General features: G+C 53.6%; 2 protein-coding genes across 3 annotated transcripts; one reads left to right on the top strand and one right to left on the bottom strand.

Moving 5' to 3' along the window:
* Nucleotides 1–1,584: 1,584 nt before the first annotated feature.
* Nucleotides 1,585–5,925, bottom strand: UBXN10 (UBX domain protein 10). 2 transcript variants are annotated; one of them, XM_068414891.1, is made up of 2 exons: nucleotides 5,844–5,925; nucleotides 1,585–4,096 (listed from the first exon to the last, which is right to left on the bottom strand). In XM_068414891.1, the coding sequence occupies exon 2, from the start codon at nucleotides 4,079–4,081 to the stop codon at nucleotides 3,218–3,220; it is 864 nt and encodes a 287-aa protein (XP_068270992.1). In that variant the 5' UTR covers nucleotides 4,082–4,096; nucleotides 5,844–5,925; the 3' UTR covers nucleotides 1,585–3,217. The 2 variants fall into 2 exon arrangements, with proteins under 2 accessions (XP_068270992.1, XP_068270994.1); XM_068414893.1 differs by having other exon boundaries at nucleotides 5,753–5,900.
* A 3,577-nt stretch (nucleotides 5,926–9,502) lies between these two features.
* LOC137671211 (phospholipase A2, membrane associated-like) lies at nucleotides 9,503–10,778 on the top strand. Its single transcript, XM_068414628.1, has 4 exons — nucleotides 9,503–9,596; nucleotides 10,040–10,184; nucleotides 10,411–10,517; nucleotides 10,633–10,778. The coding sequence occupies exons 1-4, from the start codon at nucleotides 9,554–9,556 to the stop codon at nucleotides 10,776–10,778; spliced, it is 441 nt and encodes a 146-aa protein (XP_068270729.1). The 5' UTR covers nucleotides 9,503–9,553.
* The last annotated feature ends 623 nt before the right edge of the window (nucleotides 10,779–11,401 follow it).

Here is an 11,401-nt window from a genome sequence, read left to right as displayed (position 1 = left end):
AGATAAATAACTGTCCTTCCGCCCTAGAGCTTCTTGTGTTGAACTTGGCAGAGTTGCTGCCAAGACCTCCCCTGCATCACAGAGTCAACCAGGTTGGAAGAGACCTCAGGGATCATCAAGTCCAACCGTTGCCCTTACACCACCATGGCAACTAGACCATGGCACTAAGTGTCATGTCCAGGCTTTTCTTAAACCCCTCCAGAGATGGTGACTCCACCACCTCCCTGGGCAGCCCATTTCAATGTCTAATAACCCTTTCTGTAAAGAAATGCTTCCTAATGTCCAACCTGAACCTCCCCTGGCGAAGCTTGAGGCTGTGTCCTCTTGTCCTATCGCTGGTTGCCTGGGAGAAGAGGCCAACTCCCACCTGCTACAACCTCCCTTCAGGTAGTTGTAGACTGCACTAAGGTCACCTCGGAGCCTCCTCTTCTCCAGGCTAAACACCCCCAGCTCCCTCAGCCGTTCCTCGTAGGTCAGACCCTCCAGACCCGTCACCAGCTTGGTCGCCCTCCTCTGGACTCGCTCCAACACCTCAACATCTCTCTTGAAGTGCGGGGCCCACAACTGGACACAGGATTCAAGGTGCGGCCTCACCAGTGCCGAGCACAGAGGGACGATCCCTTCCCCAGACCGGCTGGCTACACTAGTCCTGATAGAGGCCAGGATGCCATTGGCCTTCTTGGCCACCTGGGCACACTGCTGGCTCATGTTTAGCCGGCTGTCGATCAGCACCCCCAGGGCTCTTTCTAACCACTCTTCCCCCAGCCTGTAGCGCTGCGGGGGGTTGTTATGGCCAAAGTGTAAGACCTGGCACTTGTTCTTGTTGAACCTCACGCCGTTGGTCTCGGCCCATCGATCCAACCTGTCCAGATCCCTCTGTAGGGCCTTCCTACCCTCCAGCAGATCAACACTCCCACACAGCTTGGTGTCATCTGCACATTCACTGAGGGTGCACTCAATCCCTACGTCTACATCATCTATAAAGATATTGAACAGCACCGGCCCCAGAACTGAGCCCTGGGGAACATCCCCACCAGACTTTTGAAGGGGGGGAGAAAAGGGGGGTTTTCCCTGCACTGCGCTTGCCTAGAGCCAGACTTGATGTGGTTTTTAGAAAAGGAAATAATTAAAATGTACATCTTTGGAGATGTTGTAGCCTGGGTGAGTTTGTTAGAGGACTAAACTCATTCAAGCTTTATCTTAGATGGAGATATTCAAGAGGAATTCCCTCCAGCATGAGAAGTGCTGTCCACTGTCATCCAAGTTGCTCTTACTCTTCTATTCTTGGTTAAAGCTTCAGCCTCTGTATGCTCTCAAACCTGCGTGGTGGTCACCGTGTCTCTGGTTGGTAACAGCAGGCAGTCACTGACCCAAAGTGGTTCCTTCTTTGCTGCAATTTTGTATTTAACACAAGGATGGAGATACAAACTCCAGGAAGGGGCATGCAAGAGGGTGTGGATGGCAGCTGACCAGCCAAAGCCTGATTTGGACAGTCCCTGAGGCATTTGCCATCAAATTAATGGCATTTCTCGTTTAAGAGGAGATGTGATGGCTAAGCCTCCAGTTCACACAAATCATGGCAAGTTCGAGTTTCAGCCTAAAAGGTTTTATTGATTGTACTACCACACAGTAGAAAAACACTCTGAAACATAAAAGTAATGAAACATAGAAGTAACATAGTATACACAGAAGGAGAAGGAGGGAATTAACCACCTAACACTGAATGAAACACAGAAAATGGTTCCTGTTCCCGAAACTAAGTGAAATACTTTGCTCCCCACCGAGGTGTGATTAAAAGCACCCACGTGTTTCGGTGTCCTGGTCTCCCTGAGGGCGCTGGGGTCGCTCCTGCGCAATCACCATCACCCACAATCATCGGTGACACTATTTCACCAGGTACCATTTTTATAAAGCCGCTGAGCCCTGAACACTTGCTTTGGAGTGAGATGCTACACCCTCGGTCAACACCAACATCAGCTGTTCTGTTCCTACCACGGTTCTGAGCTGGTTTGGCAGTTACACCCAGCTTAAAAAAACACTGCATTTACCTCAAAACTTTAAAACTAGCTCGCCTGTGTGGCAAGTGGTCCATTTTTTAGTAGATTGAATTATTGCCTTTGGACCATAAAAATTTCCATTACAAACCTAGAAGATCTTTTTTTTAAGCACAAGCACATTGTATTTATCTAATGATAATGGTTTTTAACAATGGTTTAGTAAAGTCTGGTCTACTGCATGAGACAATTCCTCAGTGTCCTGGTTTGGACTCCCTCCCTTTTCTCTCTTCCCCTCTGGTGAAGGAGAAGGTTAACAGAGAGCATCTGTCGTCCACTTAACTGCCCACCCAGCCTTAAACGGTGACTCTCAGGCAAATCCAATTCATCAATTTTTATTTAAAAATTCTCAAAGCTTTCTTGGACTGGCTCATTGCAGTGTAAAGGCACTAAACGGAAGTATTTGTAACATCCTATCTTAACTATCCATCTATTCTTACTAGGGGTCATATGAGTTGAAGGAGAGAAGGAAAACTAAGTAGAAAATCCTGCTGCTGGCCAAGACAGCCGAAACAATAACTGCTCTTAAAAGGACGATGTAGTCACACTCTTAAAAGCTGCACTGAGGTTATCCAGAAAGAGCTGAGCCCTCACGGGTGTGTTACCATCAGTCTTGCAATTAATACTTCACAATAATCCACTAACGTGTTATTACTGTTATTTCCAAATGGTTTTTGGGTTTGATGTCCTTTTCAGTCACTCTGGAGAAGAAGATGGTTTAGGATGACGATAACTGACTGAAGATGGTCCTCCAGAGTAAACCAGTTCCGTTTCTACCTTCCCAAATCGGCACCTCTGCATCCCGAGCCGCTCTGGGAAGCGGCACCTTTCTGAAACATGAAAAAGGACAAGGGGAGAAGCCTCAGGAACTTCAGTCTTCAAAGGAGAACATCAGCAATTTCCAAAAACCAAAAAGGCCAAAGGTTGGTGGTGCTCAGGAAGGAATTTGTGATGGCACACGTGAAAACAGCTGCTATTTATTTATTATACACCTGAAATCCTGTTTCAACACATATACACAAGTCTGCTTCAAGGGGAACTTTTGGAAGATGGAAAGATGAAGCCGTCAGCCTGGGAAACATCAAAATTGCAGTTTTTTGGCAGAAGTAACGCATCCCACTCAGCAGAACGACCCACGGCGGCATGGCGGCGTCTCTGTGTGCCTACAGATCTGCGTCGTGCTGCTCTGTCTGTCGGATGCACAGCACGGACTTGTGGAGAATCCCACATTCACGGAGGGACCTCGTAAGGTCAGAGAAACTCCTTCGGGGCACCTCCATCATTTCAATGCTGCAGCGGTTGTATTTGGCTGACATTTTCTGTTCTGCCGCAGCAAGGACCGTCTGGAGACTGTCAGTGGGCTTGAAAAGATGTTCAAATCTCTGACCAGAGGGAGATCGAATAGCGAGCAGCAAGTGCAACTCTTCTTTTGGTGGCTCTTCCAAACTTAAAGGTGACATCGAAGGGCTCTCTTGCCTCATTTTCCTTCCCGGCTTCTCAGAAGGACACTGCGTGTGTGAGCCTTCTTCATCAGGGACATCGGTTGCTGACAATACACCGGCAGATCCTGGTTCTCCAGAAAGAGTTTTGATTTTCAGAGCATCCTCCTGCTCCTCACTCACTTTCAGCTGGTCGGTCTGTTCAGCCACCGCTTCCACAGCGTCGCTCCCTACGCCTCTCCGGCCGATGGAGGGGAGCACCCTGTACTTGTTCAGGGAAGATGAGGTCCTCGAAGGCACTTGCTGCAGGAGCTCTGGGATTTCCTCAGGAGACACCTGGCTGGACGGGAATGCTGGTTTTGTGAACGATGCTCTCCGGTTGTTCGCTAATTCGTGGGGAGCTGCTGGTGGCAGGGAAGGTGGCACTCGGCAAGGACAGGTTTCTACGCTCTGAGAGTAATTGAAGCTTGGCCTCCTGCGTCCCTTGGCAGATTTTGGCCTGGCAACGTGCATGTTGACGGCATTTGTCCAGGACAAAACAGCTGCTGTGCTTGGAGGGAAGGAAAGGTGAGATGGTGCTGTGGCCATTGCTTCCCAAGGCACCTGCGGACGGGGTAGCAGAGGGAAAAGTTACAAGAACTGGCCAGAAAGCTTCTAGAGAGCTTAGTCTCCCTTCATCTCCCACTTCTGTGCTTCACATCAGCTAAAATAGCAATAAATCTGGTGTATCACCATGTAGGCAGGCAGCAATCCTACAGTTCAGTAATGGCTGAGTCAGAGATGGCAGGATATAGAATGACAGAAGCGTTTGGGTTGGAGATGTGTATTTATAGGTGTTGGCTTTGTCAGGAGTTGTTTCAAGTTGACCCAGAGCATCGGGAAGTTCTGCCCTTCCCAAGTTAAAGAAAGTTTTTGATGGAAAGAACAGACACATTTTTTTCTGAAGCTAGAATCTCAGTGAAAATGGAAGATGAGTGAAATTCAAAGCACAGATCTGGCCTTTTCGCTGTTCCTGCACGGGAAGATTAAGTTCCCGTTGTGGACTTTCGGGTAAGACTGACTGCACTTTGCTTTTTAAAAATCTCTGAAGACCTTTGAAATGGAATATGTCTGATTCAATACAGAGAAACCCATCCTGACTTCTCCTGTGACCAAAAGCTGCTTAACAGAGATCGGTATTAACCCCCTGTTAAAGGTGAAGCCACGTTCTGCTGTGTGTTCCCCAACTTAAGCTGCGCTCAGACCACTCGTGCTTTACCAGGACAAAGCCCAAAAGCCCAGACAACTGGGCCACAACCTCACAATAACATTTTGGAGAAGCATGACAGTGTCACGCACCTCCTCCTCTTTTCTGTGGTTTGTGTAGCAGGATTTATCAAGGGGAGGAAAAAAAAGTCAACTTTGATGGCTTGGCATTGTCCAGTAATGATAAAGTCGGGCTCGCCTGCTGCTCATCACCCCAAAACAAAGAGAAGGGAACAGCCACTGTGGTTGTTCCGTAACCTGTTGCCAGAGATGTGTTATTGAATGCTTGGTTTCTCCTCCACTGCCGTGAAATGCAAACACTCAGCAAGCCAACACCGAGCAAAGCCAAGGTAGGGTCCCAACACACAGGCACACCCTGACCAGCTCCAGTACGAAGCTGCTTGGAGATAGAGAGATCTGTGCCTCTGTAAGCCTCGAGCAGAGCTACAGGGACAGGCTGCCCAAGTGCCTCATCGGAGTTTCCTAGGAGCCTGTGGGAGGGAGGGTGTGTGTGCCTTTCAGGTACTGCCTCTAACAAATAAACTCCAAGGCAACAAGCTATAGTTCGGCGTCCTGTGAAGGGGAACTCCGGAGAGCATCAGAGCACTTTCAGATATCACCAGTTATATAAAAAACCCCAAAACAAACAACCTGCCAGAAGCCACGTCAGGGCCCTCCTTCAGCACGGTATATATTAGAGGTTTAGTGTTTTAAGTACGGCGCGTTTTACGTTCGGGTGCCTGGGCGAGGGGTTGGGGCAGGGAACTGCAGCCAGGGAAGGCTGTGCCTGCAGGTGCCCCCAAACATGGTGACCCCAGGCCCTGGGAGGGCAGGCACCCCAACCTCCTGGCCCTACAGCACAGCCCCAGCCCCACAGCATAGCCCAGCTCCCCAGCAGAGCCCTCAGTGCCACAGTCTGGCCCCAGCCCCACAGCGCGGCCTAGTCCTGGCCCCACAGCCAGGCCCCACGGCCTAGGCCCGGCCCCACAGCCAGGCCCCGACCCTATAACCCACCTCCACAGCCGGCCTTAGGGCCCCACAGCCGGCCTTAGGGCCCCACAGCCCGGCCCCGGGCCCAGCCCGGCCCGGCCCCGCCGCCGCTCACCTGCCACCTCGGGCCGCCCGCGGCCACCGCCAAACCCTGCCGCGTTACCACGGCGACCGCCCCACTTCCGGTCGCGCGACAGGCCCCGCCCCCGCAACCACAGAGACGGACGAGCCGGGGTGGCCGGAGCGCCGCCGGGCACGGTCCTCCAGCCGCCATGTTGCGGCCCGAGGGCTGGCAGGGCTGTGAGCCGGCGGGTCCCCGCGCCCTCGCTCCGTGTCCCGGGGCTCCCGGAGCGCGGTGAGGCCGGGGCCGAGGTGGGCTACCCGGCCTGGCTGTCCCGGTGTGGCAGCAGCCTGTGGGATGGGCCATGACAAGCTGGTGTGGGTCTGAGGGGTGTAACCAGACCCAAGGACAGCCACGATGTCCCAGTGTGGGCCAGGGGGTGGCCACAATGTCCCAGTATGGGCCCAAGGTACATAGCCAGGCCCAGGGACAGCCGCGACACGCTGGTGCAGACGGGAGGAACATACCTGGGCGCCATGCGGGCTCTGCGCTGGGCTGGGACACGACGTCGGGCGTCGATGGTGGCGTGGGGGCAGCCTCGGCACCTCGCACGGGGCTGGAGGCTTTGTCCTGAGGGGCACAAGGAGACAGGGGTGAGGGGGGTGGTGGCAGCAGGGTCCTCTCCCAAACAGCTGCTCCAAACCCTGTAGGTGAGTGTGACGCCGACGTTGTCCCCGTCCCTCCCGCAGGAGCTCTTGTTTCCCCCATCCCACCCAGAGCAAAGCTGTGCTGTTGTCACCCTGCTTGAATAGCAAAAGCCTGTTTTTTAAACCCTGAAAATTTAAAAATAGGGTGTTAGAGCCTCTCCTGAGCAAAGACAGCAGAACAGGAACAGCAGGGTTAGGTTTTACACCCCGTACCCATGACCTGAGTTTCACTACGGTGTGATTGAACAGCTTCACCTGAGCGCTGAATAAAACCAGACAAATAAACGTCAAACTTGTTAGTTTTGATGAGAACGCCTTTAAAAATGACACTTGAGGCACAAGATCAGCTGGGCACCTAAACCAACTTCTCTGGGGGACTTTTAAGCTTGCTTTGTGCCGGGAGAGCTGCAGGCTGCAGGTGTGGCATCCCAGTGTGCGCTGTAAATGATCCCTGAGTCAGTTTTTATTCTGGGAACACACCACATAACACTGGCATTTCCCTCTCTCCCCGTTAATCCCTTTTTAAACCCAATTCTAGTTAACCAGATGCTTCTCCCACTACCAGATCCCCATCAAAGGCAGCAAGAAACAATCAATAACTTCAGATAACTTATCTACCATCAAACTGGGGATCTCCACCCTGCGAGTGGGGGAAGATCAAGGCGCACCCGCGCGCTAAACAGGTCGGAAAATAGTTGCATATCAGCTCGTCCCGTGCGCAGCCTGTTCAGCAGTATCACGCCGAAGGCACGCGCTCCGCAGATCAAAGCACCGGGCGTGTTTGCATTTACACAAGGCCCTGAACAAACAGATGCGCGGGGTGATACCCCTTCTTGTTTGCTCCGTAGGAAGGCTGAAAAGTTTCGTATTTCCAAGGGGATAATCACTTCCACGGGTGGTTTTTACCCGCCCTGGGTTTGTAGCTCGATTGAAGCGAGGATTCAGCTTCGTGTGCTCGCTCTCCTGAGATCCTCCGCAGAGAGGGAGGGCTTAAAGTGGGGGATTTAACCAAATCCCCCTGTGGATCCCCGTTCTGAGTGATCCCAGCGTGATCCCAGCTCTCTGGTCTCCGTTTTGGTCCCCAGACAGTGCCTTTCACACAGGTTTAGCCAAACTCCACAGCACAAACCCAAGAGCAGCGGGTTGCAGCTCTCTCCCGGGAGATCAGGGCCATCTTTCCCCATCAGGGCCAACACAGCAGCAAACCCACCCCGCAGGGCGAGGACCTGCAACGCCAACGCACACGAGCACGAGCGGTGCCAATGAACACCACAACGGGGGAGACCTTCTGTAATGGAAGTTTGTTGTGGATGAGGTGGGAAGGGGATGCTTAATCCTGCAGTTCTAAAAGTCAGGCGGGGAAAGCAGGGGTTTGGGCATCGGCGTGGTGCCCCTCGGTCTGCACCGTGGCATTTTGAGGTGGTTTCTTGTGCAGGTGGCGAGCGCGTGAGCCACACAGCATGCCTGAGTTGGGAGGCGGGTAAGCTGTTGCTCCCCATCCTTTCCTCATTGGCCTTGGATGGCTTTTTATTCCACTTGGCAGCAGGAAATAAAAAGTTTGAGGGAAAAAAAGCCCAGGGATGGACATCTCTGCCAGCCTCGGAGGACAGCCGGGAGGTGACTGTCCAGCAAGCAGCGTTGGTGGCTCTCAAGAAATTCACCAAGGGGTTTTCTTCTTGAATACAGACCCCTGAGCCATTTTCTTACCATCCACCCCCCCCAAATTCCCTTCCCTAGAAGCGTGGTTAATTACCAAGGGTGGAGCCCCATGTACACGCCTGATACCCTGTGTTTGTGTGCATGTTTGCTTCCGCCCCGCGGTTTCGCAGGGAAGATAGCGGCTTTTGTTTCTTATCTCCTCCGCTTTTCTGCCTCTTGTGTCTCTGTATCACACCTCAGTTATGGTGATTAAATAAACTGGATTCAAAAAGCATCCCAAGGTGGGTTCCATGGCGTTTCCAGCCTTCTCTGCTGATTTCATTTCACAGACCCCTTGCCCACGCACTCCCTGGAGCCTCCCACGCACTGAGGGCAGGACAGGAAAACTTCAGACCCACAAAATGCGACCGCACCCTTCACCGACCTCCCTTCGCCTCCCCCTGCCATTCGGATTTGGACGTGGACATGGATTCTGGGGGGGGGCAATCGCAAGGGAAAGACCCAAGAGAAACCATCCCTAAGGTTGCAGGGTGGGAGTTGGCAAAACCAAGCACCCACTCGAGAGGACACCAAGGCCAAAGTGCTGCCTCTGCAGCTGGAACAGGGATGCAACGACCTCCACGGTGCCAGCTCTGCGCCTCCTGGGCTTAAACTGCTTCTGTCCTGGCTCTCCAGCCACCGAACACCGCGGCTGTTGAGACCAAGGCCAAGATCTTGGCTGGCGTCATCCAGAACCCGCGTCAGCCCGAGATGGAGCCCGCGTCGTGCCCAGCCGAGGAGCAGAAGCGAGCTGACGGAGGGAGCGTCGCGGAGGCACATCGCTGCGGGGACACTCGTGTTTCTTGTAAAGGGGAAGGATGGGAACCTTCTCCCTTGCCGAGGGGCTGCTCGGCAGGACCTGCTCTGCGATGAAGAGCGCCGTCAGCGCAGATAGATAGAGGAGGGGGTGGACCTCGCCATCGGTATAAAGCGAACCCGCTAAGCCGGCAGTCTCGGAGCTGCGAAGTGCAGGCGGGGTAAGGAGAGGGGGGATTTTATTGCCCTTTTATTTCATCAGTCACCCTGGGCAGCGGCGGCGGGAGGCTGCGGACGGTGAACTTCTGCATCAGCCCCAGGCAGGACAGCCACCGTGTCCCTCTACACATCCCTGCCAGGCGCCGCATCCCAAAAACGGAGTCAAAAGGCCCCGTTGGGCGCCAGCCATGTGCGCTCGGGCACGGCGGTGCCCTCACAACGCCATATATCCATGGTGACACCAGTGTCACTGTGCGGTGCTGCCAGGGTGGACCCACCCGGCTCTGTGCCCTCGGTGCGGGCACAGGGGCAGCGTCTGTCCTCCCCCCGGGGTGCTGCTCATCGCCCACCGCTGCGGTTTCCTCCTCCAGGGCCAGCCCGAGGATGAAGAATCTCCTCCTTGCCGTGCTCTTGCTCTTGGCTTGCGGTAAGTGCCTCAGGTTCACCGGGCCGGGCTGAGACCTCGTCTGCGTGGCAGAAAAGACGCACAAACCCAGAGACTTTGTGCATGATTCAGGTTTTTGTTTAAATTTTGCAGTTTAGTAGTCCTAGAGGTCTTCATGACACTGAGGCTTTGGGATGCTCAGACACAGATTTATTTTAAGGGGTCCTGGAGCCTGTTGTCACCTGTGCCAAGCCCAGGGCTGATCCTGGCCAGGTGGCATTGCTGGTCGCAGGATGCCAGCATGGCACAGCCTGTACGGAGCGTGCTAATATCTTCTGCCACAACAAATCAAGTCGTTGCAGAAACCAGACATAATCCTGAGGAGGTTTTTTGAGGCTTCTCATGGTTGACACACCTGGAAGCAGGTATTTCCAGCAACGACAGACTTATTTAATCCCTCAGCCCGTCCCTCTGCCCCTCCCCAGGGCTGCTGCCGGCTTGTGGCAGCGTTTTGGAGCTGGAGCAGATGATCAAGTCGGCCACAGGGAAAAGCGCCCTGCTCTCCTACAGCTGGTACGGGTGTTTCTGCGGCATCGGGGGCAGCGGGACCCCGGTGGACTCCACTGACCAGTGAGTACCTGGAAAACCATCACCACTCACCGCCCCAGTGTGGGGTGATCCCTAAAAAGCCCCTCGCTGGCAGCTTGGTGTGCTCTGAGAGGGGGTTTTGCACCGTTCTCCAACCACGTCTTGCTGCTGCCTTGTCATCCCCTCCCTCCCGGTCACCTGAGATGTGAGGCTGGACCTTCCTTCACCATCCAAGCGTGGTGAGGGAGGGCTGGGGTGTCCCCCGCAGGTGCTGCCATGCCCACGACTGCTGCTACAGGAAGCTGAGAGAGGGCAAGTGCAGCCCCCTCATAACCCCCTACCACTTCGATGTCACCGACGGAGACATCGTCTGCAGTGAGTACCGCTGAGCGGGGGGTCCCACAGGCAGCTCCAGGCATTGGGGGTGCTCCAAGGGGACCGATGCCAGCTGGAAAAGCCACCACAGAGCACTGTGGTTTTTTCCCCACAGGTAACGAGCAGAGCTGGTGCAAGAGAGAGACCTGCCTATGCGACAAGGCGGTGGCCTCGTGCTTCGCCAGCACTTTGCATTCCTACAATGACTCCTACCGCTTCTACTTCAAGATGAAATGCCAAGGAAGTAAGCTCCAATGCTGAGGAGGAGAAATCTGCACGTGAGTTTGCAGATATTGACTGGTTTTCCCTGTTGCTGCAACAAAAAAAAGCCTGATGTGGGGCTGAACGGAGCCAGAGCCAGGAAAGCTTCCCACAAGGTGATGCTCAGGGTGAGGAAGGGCACGCACGCAGTACAGAGAGAGATCCCCCACTTCCCAGAAAGACACGTCAGCTTCCATTTATTTTGTCCCTTCCCCCTCTCTTTTCTTTCTTAATTTCATTTCCCAGCAAAGATAATTAAATAAAAGGTACTCAAAATGAGTGTCCGTGGTGTTTTTCTCTAAGAGCCACCGAGTTGAGGCACTGCAACGCTGGCACCTGGGCTGCCGAGTTTGGGGAACGCTTTTGCATCTCCCACCAGCTGCCTGACACCCCAATATTTTCACGGTCCTGACAGCAGCTGTAATTCACAGCCAGTTACCTACTCCTTCCCTGGCAGGGAAAATGGAAGTGGGAAAATGTGGGAGACAATTTGAGACCCTCCTGTGACACCTACTCACGTAAAAACGGTGGCCAAAGTTAAGGCTAAAGAACAGTTATCCACAGAGGAGGGAAGATTTCAAAGCCTCCTCCATCCCAAGGCGGATGCTGATTTAGGAGGGCAG

The sequence above is a fragment of the Nyctibius grandis genome, chromosome 17 (genome assembly GCF_013368605.1).
Source record: "Nyctibius grandis isolate bNycGra1 chromosome 17, bNycGra1.pri, whole genome shotgun sequence".
Classification (NCBI taxonomy): Eukaryota; Metazoa; Chordata; class Aves; order Nyctibiiformes; family Nyctibiidae; genus Nyctibius; species Nyctibius grandis.
This window is presented reverse-complemented; position numbering and strand designations above follow the sequence as displayed.